This window comes from Recurvomyces mirabilis, assembly GCF_035927965.1.
Source record: "Recurvomyces mirabilis strain CCFEE 5264 chromosome Unknown scaffold_1, whole genome shotgun sequence".
NCBI classification, from domain to species: Eukaryota; Fungi; Ascomycota; class Dothideomycetes; order Mycosphaerellales; family Teratosphaeriaceae; genus Recurvomyces; species Recurvomyces mirabilis.
Genome location: NW_027041935.1, coordinates 155,178 through 169,973, shown reverse-complemented (window position 1 = coordinate 169,973; position 14,796 = coordinate 155,178). Strand labels below are relative to the sequence as shown.

The window sequence follows — 14,796 nt, the reverse complement described above, 5'->3', positions numbered from 1 at the left end:
CATGTCACCTGTATATGCGGCACGCAGTTCTGTTACGTCTGTGGTCAGCGTGCCAGAAGCGGCCAGAACCACTGGGCACGGGGTGGTTGTCCCATGTATGGGCAGCCTGGAGAAGGTGTATACAGTAGTGATCACCATGAGGGAGGAGAGCAAGAGGATGATGGTGTACAGTATCAGATGGAGGCTCCACGCAGGGCGGCGTTCGCGGGCTCCATTTTTGCGAGACCAATGCCTCCCTCGTTTGGGTATCACCAGCATTCAACAACGAGTCTTAGAGGAGAGACGGGCATAGGTGACAATCGACACCAGAATCTATTCGGTGTAAGAGAAATGCCGGGTCCGATGCGCCTGTTCGCCGATCAAACTCGTGGCCGGCCTGAGATGCACTCGCTCCATCGCTCGCACAGGTCGAGGTCAATAGAAGGGATCTACCATGACCGTGCGGTGGAGGCAGGGCTCGCTAGCTCATCACACAGTGGACCCGAGATATCGTTGCCATCTAGTGCATTCGGCATTCCGTACGTGCAGGCTGCACATCTGCTGCTTGGTCATGGGCAGGCTTTCGGGGTACCAGGCTTACCACACATGATGGGAGGCTCCTCAAACCACGGCAGCAGCAGTAACATGCCAAGTCTACCACCTATGTGGGCCGATGCGAGCATGCAAGAGCGAGTTCCGCCTTTAACACAAAGAGGTCCATCCAATGCTCCGTTCCTCGGCTATAATCGAACCCAACCACTTGTGCGAGAAGAGCGATGGGTCGGAGCTGAAGAAGCTGCCAGTACCGCTGTTGGGGATGCTCCAGAATCTTTCCGCGGCAGATCCGAGGACAGGACCAGGCGTCACAACCATCACCATGGTAGGCGGAGAAGGCATGGTGGTCATGGACAACAGTGAAGTCGTTGAGCATATCTGGTCCGTTCTGAGCGAGGGAACAACAGGGCCGCCTGAAGAATTATGTCCGTTGCTGCTTCGTATCTAGTATCCCGTACGTAGCTCTGGTGAGAGGTTAATGGGTTCGATCAAGTCGATGCCAAAGATGATGTTGTTCTCGCAACCAACGACAAAGCTATGTCGTGTGACGGCTTCGGCCGTTCCGCGGTGGAGTTCCATGTCAGCCACGATGACGCGCGCCACAGTAGAGGCCTCGATCGAGACGCTCCGATCGTTGAGGATGCAAGACAGGCCGTTTCAAAAACCAGGAAGTCAGATTCCCTGATTGTTGGCCCCAGCGGTTCGCATAGAAAGGCTGGGTGCAAGCTGTCGCTGGTAGGCTCTACCAATTCCCTTCCTACACCTGCTTGCTACCAATTTTCATAATGTCTTCCAAAGCCACACCGTCCGCCGAGAAGGCAAAGACTCCAGCGGAAACAGCCAAGCCATATGGGACTGCTGCGAAGGCTACGGCTTCAAAGGCCGCGAGTAAGGCTGTGACGACCAACCCGGACTCTTCTGCTACAGAGGTGGCGCAGCAGGACACCATCAAAGCGATCGAGAAGCTTGAGATCCGGACGAAGGCTGTGTATGTATGCTGCGATAAGCGAGGCGAGACAGTCCGCTAACTGCAGAAGCAACGCCAACAATATCGCTCGCGTGGCAAACAGCCAATTGACCGCCAACGACGAGAAGCTCCATCCTTTCATGTCGCTAAAGACCGGCAAGCCGATTGAGAAGTTTCCTGCAACTTCAAAAGAAATCGCGAAGCTTGGATGTACGTACTCGCGCACCTGATATGGTTTTAACAAGACTGATGGCCGTAGTGACGACTCTTGACTCGATTCTGAACTCTTTGGATGGTGATCGTTCAGGGAACGAAGAGGCGAAGAGAGAAAAACTGAGGCTGCAAATTGGTCTGAAGCCGAATCCAGCTTGAGCTTATGGATGTTACGACAGTATATGTATAGACATGTATTCCACGAACAATGATACTACTTCTGCGGATGAAGCGAACCACGATTGACTCGCAAGTTCGCAAGGTCGAGTCCAACGCCTTGTTTGGGGCTGAGCTGCAAAGCTGTATCATGACAGCCAATAGATGATTTTGTGACTGCATACATCCCGTGTGAAGGTGGTGGGATCAGGCTACGTCACAGCCTTACTTCTAGGTCGCGATGGCCGATGAGTTTAATTCTCTTTCGTGTCATCGCAGCCTTACGAGCAGAAATATACAGCTCCAGTCTTACCCACCAAGGTCTCGGGAGCGACACGACGCTATGCAGATGACGATCAACATGTTGGCTGCGTGCTTGACGATCTTTCTATTGGCCTCGATCACACACGCTTTCGAGACGAACTGCACATTACCCACCGAAAGAACCGCCTACGTTTCTTCTCCCAATGTCAGAGGTACGACCGACATCTTATGGACATGTCTGGCGACAATCTTCGCATGCACCTACACTGTATTGCATCTCAACGGCCCCGAACAGCGGCTGGGGCGCGATCCAGGATGGAAGGGTGATCTGAAGTGGCAGCTCGGGGGTCTATGGACGAGTCTGAAACGGGCTATCACAACCATCATCGTCCCAGAGTTAACACTGATGTTATCATTTGGTCAAACACTAAGTGCTCGAAAGCACCTTCGCTTGGTCCAGGCGAAAGACTCCGTTGCGACAAAAAGTGGACACTCTCTCATCTCTTCTATGCTGATATGGTTGGCTTTGCGCTGCTCTACCATGACGAAATGGGCGACGAACAGGTATGGCATCTGACCAGCCAGAATCTCATCGCGCTCTGCGAGAGTGGAGAGGTTGATCCTAAGGCTTTGATCAGCGCGGATGATTTGAACGATAAGTCGAAAAGCGACGTAGTGGGCAAGAGTCTCGCTGCTTTCCAGATCGGATATTTCCTGGTCGTCGTGCTTGAGCGAGTAGCGGCCGGTTTGACCATCAGCCAGCTTGAATTGGGCGTATGTGGCTTCGTCGTATGCTCAATTGCGATTTACGCAGCTTGGTTTCACAAGCCGAAATCCGTGCAAACAGTCATGGTACTCAAGCGGTACGATGACCGCATACCTGGTGAGGTGATGAAAGTGATCGAGGACACAAGCCACGCACCAGATGACTGGTCGGGTACACGGGTTTCACCTGGGACCAGAATCAGAAACCATGCCGATCACATCGACTCTGCTGCTGGATCAATACATCCCCTGTCTCTGGCCGCTATCGCACTAAGGGGGGTACATCTAGCAGGCTGGCGTTTCAGCTTTCCATCTGTAATCGATCAATGGATTTGGCGCGGAACTTCCATCACCTCCACTGCGGCCGTGCCCCTAGCATTGACTGCCTCGTACTTTTTCCACAGGGGAAAATATCCTACGCTTCATGTGATCAGTGATGTGATAATCCTGGTATTTGGCATAATGTACGTATTGTCCCGACTTGCCCTCATGGTTGAGATGTTCCGCGGCCTCTTCTACCTCCCACCAGATGCGTTCAAAGCAACAAGCTGGGCCACGAGCATCCCGCATATTGGATAGCACGCCCCTTAAATGTTTCAGGGACCGGATAGCCTTGCTGAACGATCACCATACCGGCTTTCTTCTCCCGACGCAGTCCGACAATGTGGTGGATATCCGGCAACTTTCAGAAGCAGATAACTGCGTACCAATCAGCAGCAAAGTGCTCACCAGAGGCAATTAACATCCCTTCTTCGCCTCCCTGGCCTGTAGGCAGCTGGATGAGAGGCAGCCCACACGACGAGCGAGGCCACAGGCACTCAATGTATCGACCAGATTTAATTCCGAGTATCCGACGGGTCTTCTATAGAATTATCAGGTTCATATCATTCCAAATACAAGCATCATTTCCCGACCGGTTCACGCCACGATAAGCAGCTCTCATGCTTCAGCAGTCGTTCTCACATGTCGGTTTGCCATAACACCATGCTAACATCAGATCATCACACCCAGAAAAGTGACATCTCCATTCCCATCCTCTTATCATGCCACTCCTAATCCTCCCTCCCGCCTGTACAGACCCCATTAACCCCACTGCTTCGCCTCCATTCCATCCGGCGGACTCGTCTCCACCTTACCCTTCGACACCTCCTCCCAATTCGTACTCAAAGCCGTCCCATTACTCTCCTGATAGGACTTCGTCATCGCTCTCCTAACCTCGGGACTAGCATCCTTGAAGAGCTTCTTAAAAAAATGATTCGCTTCGTCTCCGCCTTCGTAATCGTCGTCGTTTTCTAACGAGCCGGCTTTGGCGTCTGGGTTGTGCAGGGCGGCGGTGGCGTCGGCTGTGACTTTGTCCCAGTTCTTTGGGCCGGACTTGGAGGAGGTGGGATAGACGGGTCCGTTGAGGGCGGCTGCTTTGGCTGTTGCGTCTGTTGTGGATGTGGAGGTTGTCTTGTCGTCGACTGGGGTGTCGGATTCGAGGGCCCTCCACTTCAAGCCTTGGGTCTTCTTTACCAAGGTGATCTCAATTTTGGTCGATAAGACACGGGAAGTAGACTGTTCTGGGTCGATATCGTCAAAGAGAGGCTCAAGCGTGTAGTCGTAGGACGAGCCGGTGGCAAGAGGGAAGCTGATGCTTAGTGACCGAGCTGTAATGTCAATCTGGGCTTTGTCCTTCGGTACTCCTTTGGCCAGTAATGTAAAGTAGACGTTCTGATTGTTCTGGTACCAATCGTGCCGGATCTTGTCGGCTGACGTCTGTTGAGGCTGCGAAGGCGTAGTAGCAGCTTCCGTACTGGCCACACCATTCGCAGCTGTCTGCGTCTTTGCCTCTATACCGAACTTCACCTCTCCGGCCTTCCCACTCTCCTCCACCTCAGGTACCTCCTCAATCGTACACTGCTTCTTGCTCTCCTCCAACCCTTCCTTCGCCAAAGTCATCTTACACTTGTTAATCCACATCTCCAAGCCCTTGAACTTCTCATCCATCCTCTTGACCACTCCGAGCACGAACTCCGCATCCCCATACTTCTCAAGGCTGTACAACGCCACCCCTCGCCGGAACTGCGCTTCGATGATCTGTTCACGCTTCGCTCGCTTACGGGCCTCGAGTACTGCACGGTTGGCATCTGCGAGGGCTGAAGGGTAGTTCTTGTGGCGTTGGTAGGCGGTGGAGCGTTGGATGAGATAGAGGGGCGATGTGGGTGACTGGACGAGGGCTTTTGTGTAGTATGTGATCGCCTCTTCATAGTTGCTTGCCGCCAGTGCTTTCTTGCCTAGGTCAGCCTGGTCCATAGCTGTAGTTGAGTTCTGATATTGCAGGGTTTTTAGTGCGTGGCTATGGATTGAGCCTTGGAGACATCTGTATAGTCAGTGAAGTTTGCTTCGGAAGGTGAAGTGGTTGCAAAGGTAGACAGATACAAGGCCAAAGGATTTATATATGGTCAAGCTCAAGACATTACCGCCTCTAAGGCAACACTTTGGCCCTCAATGTGGGGTGCATCACTAGCGCAGGCACATGTCAAACTTCCATTCACTTTCACTTCGACATGACTCTCACAAACACTCCTTGGCACTGGATGAGACTCCACCATGTCTCGCATGCCCATTCGTACCTTCCTAGTCCTAGCAAAACGCCATCTCCAGCAAAACATCCACAATCGAACAGGCTCAGCATCTTTCGTTCTCGGCAATGAGTCCGCCGATCTCGATTCAATCACCTGTGCGTTAGTATATGGCTATATCCAATCCAGTAGACCCGAAGCAAGAAGAAAGAACAGTCTCGTGATTCCTGTGGTCAACATACCGGCTGCAGATCTACCACTTCGACCGGAATTGACTGCACTGCTTCGCCACGCAGATGTCAAATCCGAGGATCTGGTTACCCTGGATGACCTCAAACCTTTGCCACTACCTTTGGACCATACAAACTGGACGCTGGTTGATCACAATGCCATGACCGGTGCTCTAGCCGAGCACTACAGCAAGTCTATAACAGGCGTAATCGACCACCACAATGATGAGAAGGCCATCCCTTTTTCTGCGGACCCACGCATCATACAGAAATGCGGCTCCTGCTCCAGCCTCGTGACAAACTATCTCCGCACCACATGGGAAGACCTAAGCTCCTCGAGTAGCACAGTAGGAGCAGCAAACGCCCAGAGCAGCGACGGCCTCACAGACGACTTCGCATACACCACCGGCTGGGACGCCCGAGTAGCCAAACTTGCTCTTGGCAGTATACTAATCGACACCTTCAACCTTACCGACGAAAGCAAAGTTACAGAGGACGATAAGAATGCTGTCCGGTATCTGGAGGCGAAAATCAACGCTTCGATGAGGTTTGGGAAGGATTATGATCGAGAGAAGTTCTTCGAGGAGATCAATGCTGCGAAAGTTGATCTTGAAAGTTTGTGTGTGGAGGATGTGTTGAGGAAGGATTATAAGCAGTGGAAAGAAGGCAATCTGACGTTGGGGATCAGTAGTGTCATTAAGCCTGTTGAGTGGCTTCAGCAGAAGGCAGGGAACGAGAAGTTCTCGCAAGTTCTGGAGGACTTTGCGAAGGATCGTGGGCTTGATCTTTTTGCTGTTATGACTGCTTACACAGCTGAATCCGGGAAGTTCGCTAGACAGATGATACTGTCAGCCACATCCGACAACGAAAAGGCAACAGGAGTAGTGAACGATTTCTCCATGGAGGCTGGTGCTGAGCTACAGCTGGGGGAATCCGAAGTACGGAGTCAGGACGATTCTAATCTTGGAGTCAAGATCTGGATACAGGGGAATGTAGCGGCTAGCAGGAAGCAGGTTGGGCCTATGCTAAGAGAGGCTATGCGATGATTGTCTCGATTGTTCGGATCTATCTGCAAACCATGCCTCGACCATGTCGCCAAGTCTATCGGCGAATGTCCAATCAGTCACGACTCCGATTGACCAACCACCGCTTAACAACAAATTCCCGAATCTTATACCTCGCCAAAAAGCATCCCACGTCCACATCATCTTCTGCACCGTCCCCACCACCACCTCCACCCCGAGCAACCTCGTCCATCTTAGGAGGCGCAGGAACATCAACATAACACAACACCAACGTCTTATGCACAGCACTCTGCACCCGATTCACACAATGCAACCACCACCAATCCTTCTCCCCCTTCAATCTCCTCGCCATCTGGCCAGCAGGCGTGCTCCAGTACCCTGCTGTATAAGATGGCATAATTACCACGGCGAATTCGGCGTGTGAGAATACCGGGCCGCGGTTGTAGAGGAGGTAGTCGCAGCCGAATTTCACTCCGGGGCGCACGCACCAGCCTAGGGTGCGGAAGTGGTGGTATACGACGTAGTTGAGGAGGAATTTGTTGTCCGGGGCCGGAACTTTGAGAGGTGGTTCTGGCTGCGTAGTTAACGGCGAGGCGTCGAAAGGGACTTTGAGGGATGTGAGTGTCGGGTCGTGGACCAGTGGCGCGGTGGCGATATTGTGGCTTACTGCGCGGGCGTGTAGGGGGTGTGAATTTATCGCTATCGTTGGGTTGAGACCAGTTGGAGAGCCTGGGGCTTGATTCGAGGATGGGAAGGTCGAATGTTTTGCGAAGAGGTCCAGAAGGCCGAGAGAGGACCGTCGAGTTTTGGATATTGGGATAGAAGGCTGGTCGGGTAGGGTTATTTCGAGGACCCCGAGGGCGTACGACAGGAAGAAGGCTTCTTCGAGCATGAGTTGGAGGTGTTCTTGGTTTTGGATCTGCTGCAAGTCATCTTGTTCCGCATCTACCATTGGTGGCCGATCCGGTATTGTTGAGTCCTTCGCCCGACCTGGGAATTCATCAAGTAGAGGCGTCTGATCTCCGTGCGTAGTAGTTGAGCCCAGTAGCTCAGCATCTGATGCCCTCTCAGTTTGCAAAGGCTCAGAATCCACCGCCTCATGAATAGACGCAGGTGGCGTTAACGTCCCGGTCCCATCATGCTCAGCTGAAGCCTTCTCACCGCCCTTCCCACCATCACTCCGAACCACATCGCCCTCCTCCACCTCCACCTCCCTCCCCTCCTCAACAGCCCTCTGCCGTTCAACCTTCTCCCTCTCCACCCTCGCCCTCTCCAACTTAAACAACTTCCTCTCCTCCCTCCGCGCCCTGGTAACCTCCTCCGCCGCCCTAACCCCACTTTTCACCCCTTCCCTCTTCGCCCTCTGAATCTCCTTTTCCCGCTCCAGCCAACTGGGTTCAGAGCGCGAAAGCGATCCCTTGCCGAAGAAGCCCATTTCCCAGAGTGCACGGACGTGGGCGGGGTTTGTGACGTGGATGGATCTGGTCTCGGGGCTGAAGTGGCCGATGTAAGGGCATTGGGGATGAGAGGATGGGGGTAAGAGAAGGTGGGAGAGGTATGTGTAGCATAGTCTTAAGAGGGAGAGGGGGTTTGAGGGGTTGAAGGCGGGGAGGGGGTAGATTTCTAATGGTAAGGGTTTGGCATGGAGTTGAGTGAAGTTGCGGTTTTTCTTGTTTGGTTTTCGAGGCGATCGTTTTGGCTTTTGTTGGTCGGCTTCTTGGGGAATTTGTGTAGTGGCGTTGCCATTGACCTTAGGTTCGACAGGTGTGGAAATATCTGGTTTGGCTTCGATGTGGCCGTTGGCTATGTTCGGATCCTGCATCGTACTGTCCATGGCTGTTTCCAGAGTCCAGTCTATTGAGTCCAGGGCTCGGGTGATGTATGGTATCGCAAATGGTTGTGGTGATAGCAGTCTTACTATTTTGATGGGTTCATGAGTCAGGATCTGGCACATGCAAGCGGCGGCAGCGGAATGTGGAGAAGCTCGAACCCAAACCTACATGCATTTGGTTGTCATCGTCGACTCGATTCGTCGTCGTTGCCTCCCACCATCCATCCTTGTTAATTGTCGTGGTGTATCTGCATCATGTCAGCAGCACGATGGCCAGTCCGGCTGTCACTACAGTTACAGACCAGATCCACAGCAAGAGGATTAGTGAGAAGAGCAGAGCAGCGAAGGTGGCTACAGAAGCCATCGCCACGATCTCGACCCTGGGCTGGCAAGCGAGAGGGAAGAGAGGATAGTAATGATGCTTTTGTACAGCGGATGCAGCAGCATAATGAGAATCGACAACAAGATGCTCAGGCACAGCAGAATGAGCAGCAACAACACCAACCTGGTCGAAATACGCAGCTCGCAGAGACGCTTGCCAACGCAGATACGTCTGATTTGGTTACCGAAGTGCATATTCCACCTGATCCACATGCTGTCCTACCACGCGATCACCCTGCGCTCTCGTTGCTTGGGAACAGTAGTCTGGTCATACAACGACAGCTCGAGATGATGAACGTCATGCTCGGCTTCGAACAGGCGAATCGCTACATCATCATGGACGGGCAAGGACAGACGATCGGCTACATAGCAGAGCAAGACCACGGTCTCGGCACGGCGATGGCTAGGCAGTTCTTCAAGACGCACCGAAGCTTCACCACACATATCTTCGACAAAGAGGAGCGGGAGGTGCTGCGGATACATCGACCGTTTGCTTATATCAATTCGAGAATACGGATTTATGACCCTGTTCCGGAGGGAGGATATCAGGGTACTGAGGGTAGCACAGCCTTACATGGGACATCCGCGAGTTCTGTCATCCAGCCAGGAGCAGAAGCGCAGGTGAGTCCGCTGAAGTTGGACGAGATGAGAATCATTGGCGAAGCACAACAACAATGGGCTCCTCTACGACGGAAATACAACCTCTTCTCCTTCCGACCGCTTGAGCCCGCCGGCGACGCCACCAGTACCACTCCACCACGGATCGAATCTGGAGAGAAAGCAACATCAGATACCATGGCATTGACAGAATCTCAAGCTCCCGAACAGGCCATAGAAGCCGGCATGGCGCAATTCGCCCACGTAAACGAACCCTTCCTATCCTGGGACTTTAACCTCCGTGACGAAGTAGGCAGCACAGTCGGCTCCGTGAACCGGAACTTCGGGGGATTCGCAAGGGAAATCTTCACCGATACGGGCGTTTATGCTTTACGAATGGATAGTGCTGCTCAATCCTCTGTACTCGAAAGTCAAGAGGGGAAGGAGGTGCAGAGGTATGATCGAGATGCTACGGCCATGACGCTTGATCAGAGAGCTGTCATGCTCGCAACTGCTGTGAGTATTGACTTCGATTACTTCTCCCGCCATTCGCACGCTGGTGGAATGGGAGGGGGTTTCATGCCCATCTTCTGGCCCATGGGTGGCGGAGGAGCAGCCGAAGGCGCTGGGGCGGCAGGAGCCGGAGCCGCAGGTGGAGTCGCTGGTGGTGCGGCCGAAGGTAGTGCGATCGCTACCGCCGAGGGTGCGGCTGGAGCTGCTGGTCGCGGACTCAGTGGTGCTGCGGGAGGTGTAGGCGAGAGTGGTGCGGTGGCTGCGGGTACGATGGCGGGGTATGAGGCTATGCAGCGGGGCGCTTATGGTGGTGGTGGGAGTAATCCTGCGAACGAGGCTGTCTTTGATCCGGATAATCAGAGTCCGCAACAACAGGCTAGTCAGGATTCGCCACCCGAGGAGAAGCCTTGGTGGGAGCAAGATAGTGGTAACGATAATGATAATGATCGATGGGGTGGCGGTGGGCCTGGGGATTCTCCGCCACCTAGTGCTGGTGGTGAAGGTGGTGGGGAGGGTGGTGGTGGCTTGTTCGACTCCTTGAGCGACTTCTTTGGAGACAGCTGAGGAGCCACGAAGTTCTTAGACCACATCACTCCGCTCAAGGCTGGAAATAGTCGACTTCTGGATACATGTACCATTACCGACGATACTTCGGAGACGAGCAAAACGACAGGGGCAACCTACGAGCCTACTCCGCATCAACCGATCTGGCATCAAAGCCCTTCAGTACCAGGAGCATCGATCGGCTGATCTCGGCCGTCGCTGAAGCCCTGCACGCTGCCAAGCAGCATGTCGCGTGGTTCATCAGCACACTGGGACATGACGTAAATGATGCGACAAACTGTGTCGTCGACATTGACCCCGGATCAATGTAGCTCCGAGACAAAGAGACGCGATGAGATAGACATTCGTCTTGTAACAACGACAGACGTCTCACGAGACCAAGACACGAAATTGTAGAGTTAGACTATTGTCCTTTGTTTGTATGAGTATGACAATACCTTTGTTCTTCACAGTATAACATATCAAACGTTCGATGCAATGGGTTGGCTACAAGAGTGATGGGCCGGAGACTTGCTAAGCAGCAGCTCGACCAGTAACAAGCAGCAAGCCAAACGAAAGGAAGATGACGGGTATCATCTGCAGCGGTAAGACGACAATCTACACCCACGCCTTCAACGGCAAGCTCACACCTGCTGCTCCTGATCCGACAGCAAGAAATGCAGCGAAGGAAAAGATCCATACCGCTCCTAGCATTGCGGCCACCTCTGCTGCACCGACACCGACCCGGAACTCGATATGGCAGGGCGTATCATACGTAAGTGCTGCGAAGTGCAGAGCCGCTGCGGCACCTCAGACCAAGACGCCCTCTGCCTCGAAGACTTCTCTGTTCAGCAGGGCGGCTAGTACTCCGGCTATGAATTACAGCAAAGCGGTGACGTCGCAGACGAAAAGCACTGTGACCGCAATTACGCCCATATTCACCTTGAGGGTTGTTGGGCCGTGAAAGTAGACAACGTGTGGATGAAGTTTGGTCTGGAGGGCGTCGGCTGGTCCGATTGTTCTCATGTTACGTTGGCACAAACTCATGTATACTAGGCAAAGACCACCATCTCTCCATCTCTTGAAGTCCCATGTCTAGTCTCGTCCTAATCGTTCTCTCCATTGATAGGCTAGAGTTCATGCAAGGGCATTGTGAGTGAGGCAAGGGTTACCGCGCTACGCGAGCACGCAATTACGAACGCCATGCACATCATGCTAAGCCAATGTAGGCCGTTGCTATACATATAGACATATGCCAAGTACTCTAATAGTTCGCCTTCTCTCAAACTGTCCCAAGCAATTTACATACTCGCTGAAATGCACTTGACTGAGAACGCTCATTCGCCGTGCTTTCGCTCTCAACGCCATAACAGATAGAACCCAAAAGTTTTTGTTCAAACTTACTCCTCAAACTCGCTCTCAGCAATAGACTCAGGAATCATACTCATCCGCTCCACCTCCGCATCCTCCCTCGCCTGCTTCTTCACCACGATCTTCCCTCGTATGCGGACATAGACCACCAGCGCAAAGCCGAAGATGAACCCCAGCGCCGCCAATACCACATTGACTGGGATCGGATTACCACCGAATGCCTCGAACGTCAATGCATCGATGACAGGCTGGAACAGATTCGTGAGGCCAGAAAGACAGATGATGGTGCCATAAATCTTGCCAAAGGTCGCGAAGCCGAAGACTTTGGTCGCATAGTCGGACATGGCCGAGTAGTACAATGGTCTGAGCAGGCAGAAGAGGACGACGTTGCTGTATGCTGCCCAGTAGAACGGTAGGGAGCCTAGCACACCGACTGCTGTGATGAGTACGACAAGGACCGCCATCAAGTTTGCCGTGCTGAGACCGTCGAGCAGGATCCCGACGACTGGTGTCGCGGCTATGCCGCCTATGGGGAGTGCGTAGTCGAAGAACGAGTTTATCTGACGGCCAGCCTTCTCGGATCCGAGCATGTACTCGTACTGCGTGCGAATGCTGGCGATGAAGAAGTTCATGCGGAGCATTTGCAGTACTGTAATCAAGCTGATGAGGATGAACCAGGGTGTCAGCATTTGCCTGTGCGCGGGCCAGCCGTGGAGCGCTCCCCAAACGCCAGACTGTATATGTCGTTCGGCCTCCTTGTGCTCACGAGCCTCTCGAAATTCGGCATCACCGACGAGGCCCTCGAGCAGTTCCAATTTCGACTCCCTGTGCTCTCGTCGCTGGGCTCTCAATTGGCGAATCTCCGAGTCGTCTAGGTCATCATCCGAGTCGTGGACATCTAGAGTCGCATCCTCGATCTTCTCGATCTTTTCTTCTAGCTGGGGTACACTTTTATAGCCGTCTGGGGTCATCAATGTGAATTGAGCGACAAATATAAGCGCTGGCACGATCAGATAAGCGAAGAAGAACTTGTCCGGGGTGAAGCTCCCGTTAGACGACTCGTAAGCCAGGCGATAGAAGAGAAAGACAGCGGCCGAAGCATCGAATGCACCTGTCACGGTAGCAACGATAGTGCCGGAGAACTTCGGGAACGCGTTGGATATGGAAAACGACGGCACGAATATGAAAGTGCCGCCCAACGCAAGGAAGATGTTGCCGATCATGTAGCCATCGAATTCTGGTATGGCAAAAGCATAGCCCATCAGAAGACTCCCAATCGCCAATGCAATGCTGCCCAGGACAGCGCATGCTCGAGGCCCATAGCGGTCGAGGATAGTACCAACAGGAAGAGCAGATACGTTGCAAGTCGTGGAAGCAATCGCAAAGAAGAAATTCAGCCTCAGGTCTTGCTCGTAGCAGACCTCAAGATTTGCTTCGAGCTCTTCGGCAGTACAGAGTTCCCGGTAGACCTTTTCGCTGATAAGTACTGGCTTGAGAGCCGCGAAACCGAAGACGATACCTGAGGCAAGCCAACATGCGAGGACTGTGAAGATAACCTGGGCTGACGCGTCGTTAGTATGACAAGCATTCGAAAGTCAATATTCAGCACATACCTAATCGCTTCGCTGTCGATACCTTGTACGCCGCCACGCCACCCTGCGGATGCGTAGCCTGCGAAGGCTGCTGCGAATGTGGAAGAGCATCATAGCTGATCACTCGACGCAACGACTTCACCGAGCCTTTGCCACGCAATGTCGGATGCAGATGTGGCGAAGGATAGCCATTCGTGATAGTGCCATAACTCTGGCCATACCCATTCGCACCGCGCGCAGGAGATAGTGCCGGCGGATACCACTCCTCTGGAAGCCTCGGCGGTTCGCGGTCAGTGCCCTCGATGGAAGTGACGCGCTGGACGAGTGACATGGGACCGTGCTGATGAGTGCGACGATCTGGTTATCCTGTTGAAGGTTGTGATGATGCAGGGTAAGAGATGATGCTGTATGGTTAGTAGCAGTGGCGAGGGAGGACGGTGTAAGATGGGCCTCGTGACGGCGAAAGAACACGTGCTGATGGATAAAATCATGCAGGTGGTGGAAACTTCCTTCGCTGCAGCGATAAGAACTTATAAACAGACACAGCAGCAGCAGTGGTAGCTTCCCTTCCTTTCCTTAACGACCACGAACCTGCTAGCTCACCTTTCACCGTCGATCCACGTATGTATCTCTGCACGAAGCTGGACGATGCGGAGGAAGAGCAAGACTCCTATCTAGAGTGCGCCTGATTTTGATTGCAGAGCTAACAAGTCCACTTTTCCATGTCGCGGCAAAAATGCACCGAGGGCGGAGGTATTGATCGTGATTGGCTCGGGGGGCGGCTGGCTCGATGCAATACCCTATCTCGTGTAGCACCAATAAGCTTACACAAGCATATGTACAAAATGATGATAACTTCACACGAGCAAGGTATGACACATGAAAGGCGTTGGCCTTCTCGACGTGCTCATAAAGTACAGGAATACCACGACTATTTGACAGACGATCTGGCGATGCTCGGATCGTGCAGTGACACATATTGATACTCGATTTATCTTGCTCGCGATCAGGTCATTCCATGATTGAAAATCCTCGAATGTCTCGTCTGGACTGTTCTGGATCCTGGCATATGGCGTCGCTAGGTGGTCCAGCGGCGGATGTTCAGGGGAGTCAACAAGCATTGGGTCCTTGCTTGCCGACCGCGCAACCTCTTCACGAGCTTCCGAGAGATAGCCCTCATTCACGCAGTGCTCACACAGCGTTGTCTCCTCGGCCTCGCTGATAGACATCGTCGGATCCCGGAGTATCAG

General features: G+C 53.1%; 8 protein-coding genes across 8 annotated transcripts; 5 read left to right on the top strand and 3 right to left on the bottom strand.

Annotated features, from left to right (window-relative positions):
* Window positions 1-1,319: 1,319 nt before the first annotated feature.
* LTS14_000081 (uncharacterized protein) lies at window positions 1,320-1,731 on the top strand (the record flags this gene model as incomplete). Its single annotated transcript, XM_064832795.1, has 2 exons — window positions 1,320-1,522; window positions 1,569-1,731. 2 exons carry the CDS (start codon window positions 1,320-1,322, stop codon window positions 1,729-1,731), a joined length of 366 nt encoding a protein of 121 aa, XP_064699064.1.
* Window positions 1,732-2,650: 919 nt separating this feature from the next.
* LTS14_000080 (uncharacterized protein) lies at window positions 2,651-3,478 on the top strand (the record flags this gene model as incomplete). Its single annotated transcript, XM_064832794.1, has 2 exons — window positions 2,651-2,698; window positions 2,720-3,478. 2 exons carry the CDS (start codon window positions 2,651-2,653, stop codon window positions 3,476-3,478), a joined length of 807 nt encoding a protein of 268 aa, XP_064699063.1.
* A 504-nt stretch (window positions 3,479-3,982) lies between these two features.
* On the bottom strand, window positions 3,983-5,194 carry SGT1 (Cochaperone protein; the record flags this gene model as incomplete). Its single annotated transcript, XM_064832793.1, has 1 exon — window positions 3,983-5,194. One exon carries the CDS (start codon window positions 5,192-5,194, stop codon window positions 3,983-3,985), a length of 1,212 nt encoding a protein of 403 aa, XP_064699062.1.
* Window positions 5,195-5,491: 297 nt separating this feature from the next.
* Window positions 5,492-6,739, top strand: PPX1 (Exopolyphosphatase; the record flags this gene model as incomplete). The annotated part of the gene is made up of 1 exon (XM_064832792.1): window positions 5,492-6,739. One exon carries the CDS (start codon window positions 5,492-5,494, stop codon window positions 6,737-6,739), a length of 1,248 nt encoding a protein of 415 aa, XP_064699061.1.
* Window positions 6,740-6,812: 73 nt separating this feature from the next.
* On the bottom strand, window positions 6,813-8,724 carry SEN2 (tRNA splicing endonuclease subunit sen2; the record flags this gene model as incomplete). The annotated part of the gene is made up of 2 exons (XM_064832791.1): window positions 6,813-8,663; window positions 8,719-8,724. 2 exons carry the CDS (start codon window positions 8,722-8,724, stop codon window positions 6,813-6,815), a joined length of 1,857 nt encoding a protein of 618 aa, XP_064699060.1.
* Window positions 8,725-8,804: 80 nt separating this feature from the next.
* LTS14_000076 (uncharacterized protein) lies at window positions 8,805-10,604 on the top strand (the record flags this gene model as incomplete). The annotated part of the gene is made up of 1 exon (XM_064832790.1): window positions 8,805-10,604. One exon carries the CDS (start codon window positions 8,805-8,807, stop codon window positions 10,602-10,604), a length of 1,800 nt encoding a protein of 599 aa, XP_064699059.1.
* Window positions 10,605-11,166: 562 nt separating this feature from the next.
* LTS14_000075 (uncharacterized protein) lies at window positions 11,167-11,547 on the top strand (the record flags this gene model as incomplete). The annotated part of the gene is made up of 1 exon (XM_064832789.1): window positions 11,167-11,547. The coding sequence occupies one exon, from the start codon at window positions 11,167-11,169 to the stop codon at window positions 11,545-11,547; it is 381 nt and encodes a 126-aa protein (XP_064699058.1).
* A 436-nt stretch (window positions 11,548-11,983) lies between these two features.
* Window positions 11,984-13,877, bottom strand: LTS14_000074 (uncharacterized protein; the record flags this gene model as incomplete). The annotated part of the gene is made up of 2 exons (XM_064832788.1): window positions 11,984-13,515; window positions 13,568-13,877. The coding sequence occupies 2 exons, from the start codon at window positions 13,875-13,877 to the stop codon at window positions 11,984-11,986; spliced, it is 1,842 nt and encodes a 613-aa protein (XP_064699057.1).
* Between the last annotated feature and the right edge of the window lie 919 nt (window positions 13,878-14,796).